Raw genomic sequence first — 1,807 nt, 5'->3', positions numbered from 1 at the left:
GCCCATGAAAAAAATCTACCCTGTTAAACATTGGTGTTATTTTTTTTGACGGGTAGAGTTCTTTATGTAATGATAATTGCTTAACAATGACATTTTAGGGAGTTTTAGCTAAAGGGACTCTCTGCTGCTGATAGGAGTCCTGTGTCCCACATGTTCCCGGAATTATAGCCGGAAACGAACATCAAGGCGCGTTATTGCACCACGTAGGACACGGGACTGGATACATATAAGGAGAAGCAGCTCCTTCATCTTACTCGGCACAGAAACGCTGATACTAAGGCTGGAGACACATAACCTCACGAATGGGCAGCACCATTCAAATGTAAGTTTCTTAAGATTAAATCCTATAATGTAATATTTGATATACATAATTATGTAGGCCATATATTAATTTTATTTACGTAACTTTATTATATTATTATTGTATAAATTTATTTACCTAATTAATCTTTTTATCAATTACCTCTTTTTTTGGGAAAATTAATTATGATTGCTGGACTTTAAAATATAAAAGTATATTTACTTTCAATCTAGTGAAATACAATAATGCACAAATTCAGAAAATAAATCACGATACTAGGGGCAAAGTTCAGTGTTTAATTTATTTCAAAGTAGGCCTACACATGCATACCACACTTCTGTTTGTTGTATTCTGTTGTTGTAACAGGTAAAATTAAAAAAAGATTTAAACTTTTAAATGTTTATAAGCTGTGTTATGTTTTGCGGCTCCAGACTATTTTTCTGTAGTGGAAGAGGAGGCAAAATGGCTCTTTTGATAGTAAAGATTGCCAACCCCTGGTCTAGTAGAAGGACAGGATTGTATCTGGGTAAACAGTTGGGGTTCTTATGTCACCTGGGCAGACAACTTTGTAATGTATTAATGTTAGAAACATATTATGTTGATTATTTTCAGGCATTACTAAATGAATTCCAACTATTGCAGTCTGATTACTATAAATGTGTCTATATTTTTGCAGTGCCTATATACATACCAAGAAATGGTATATTTGTCTTTTCTAATATATTTTGATTTTCTGACACAATTTTGACCCGACCTGATCTCCTCCAGATGGACGGTACAGAAGATACAAAAGTTCTGTCAACGCCTTAGAAGGGGATATGGAAGATGATGACATCACAGCCACTTCTCCCTCAGAAAGCCCCATTACCCCCAAAATCAGCAGAAATTTTTCCAGTAAAACAAATCCTTTCACCAAAGACACACCTCAAAAGGAGGCTGAAGTGTTTCCTTGCTCTGAATGTGGGAACATTTTCAAAAAGAAGGGTAAACTGACTGTACACCAAAGATCCCACACCGGGGTAAAGCCCTATTCATGTCCCGAATGTGGAAAATCCTTCTCAGAAAAAAGAAACCTTGTAGCACATCATGGGATCCACACTGGCTTAAAACCGTATCCATGCACCAACTGTGGGAAATGTTTTGCCCAAAAACGCCTTCTCATACGACACCAAAAATGTCACACGCAAGAAAAATCCTACTCCTGCTCAGAATGTGGCAAAAGTTTTGTGGTGAAGTCATGTCTAGTGAAACACCAGAGGACCCACACAGGCGAGAAACCCTATTCCTGTTCCGAGTGTGGGAAATGCTTTTTACAGCAACACCAGGTCATCAGGCATGAAAGGAGCCACAGGGGTGAGAAGCCACACTCATGTTCAGAATGTGGGAAATGCTTTACAGAAAAATCTTCTCTTGTTGCCCATAAAATGCTCCACACGGGTCAAAAGCCCTTTCAATGTTCAGAATGTGGAAAGTGTTTTGCTCTGAAAGCAGATCTTAACAAACATG

The 1,807-nt window shown here is 37.8% G+C and overlaps 1 protein-coding gene across 1 annotated transcript; it reads left to right on the top strand.

Moving 5' to 3' along the window:
- Positions 1-1,066: 1,066 nt before the first annotated feature.
- On the top strand, positions 1,067-1,803 carry LOC140321066 (uncharacterized; the record flags this gene model as incomplete). The annotated part of the gene is given in 1 exon segment (XM_072397951.1): positions 1,067-1,803. A coding segment is annotated over 1 exon segment (737 nt), but the record flags the coding sequence as incomplete, so codon positions are not given.
- Between the last annotated feature and the right edge of the window lie 4 nt (positions 1,804-1,807).

The sequence above is a fragment of the Pyxicephalus adspersus genome, unplaced genomic scaffold (assembly GCF_032062135.1).
Source record: "Pyxicephalus adspersus unplaced genomic scaffold, UCB_Pads_2.0 Sca540, whole genome shotgun sequence".
In the NCBI taxonomy this organism is placed as follows: Eukaryota; Metazoa; Chordata; class Amphibia; order Anura; family Pyxicephalidae; genus Pyxicephalus; species Pyxicephalus adspersus.
The sequence above is the reverse complement of the archived record's forward strand: the minus strand, read 5'-3'. Positions and strand labels throughout refer to the sequence as shown.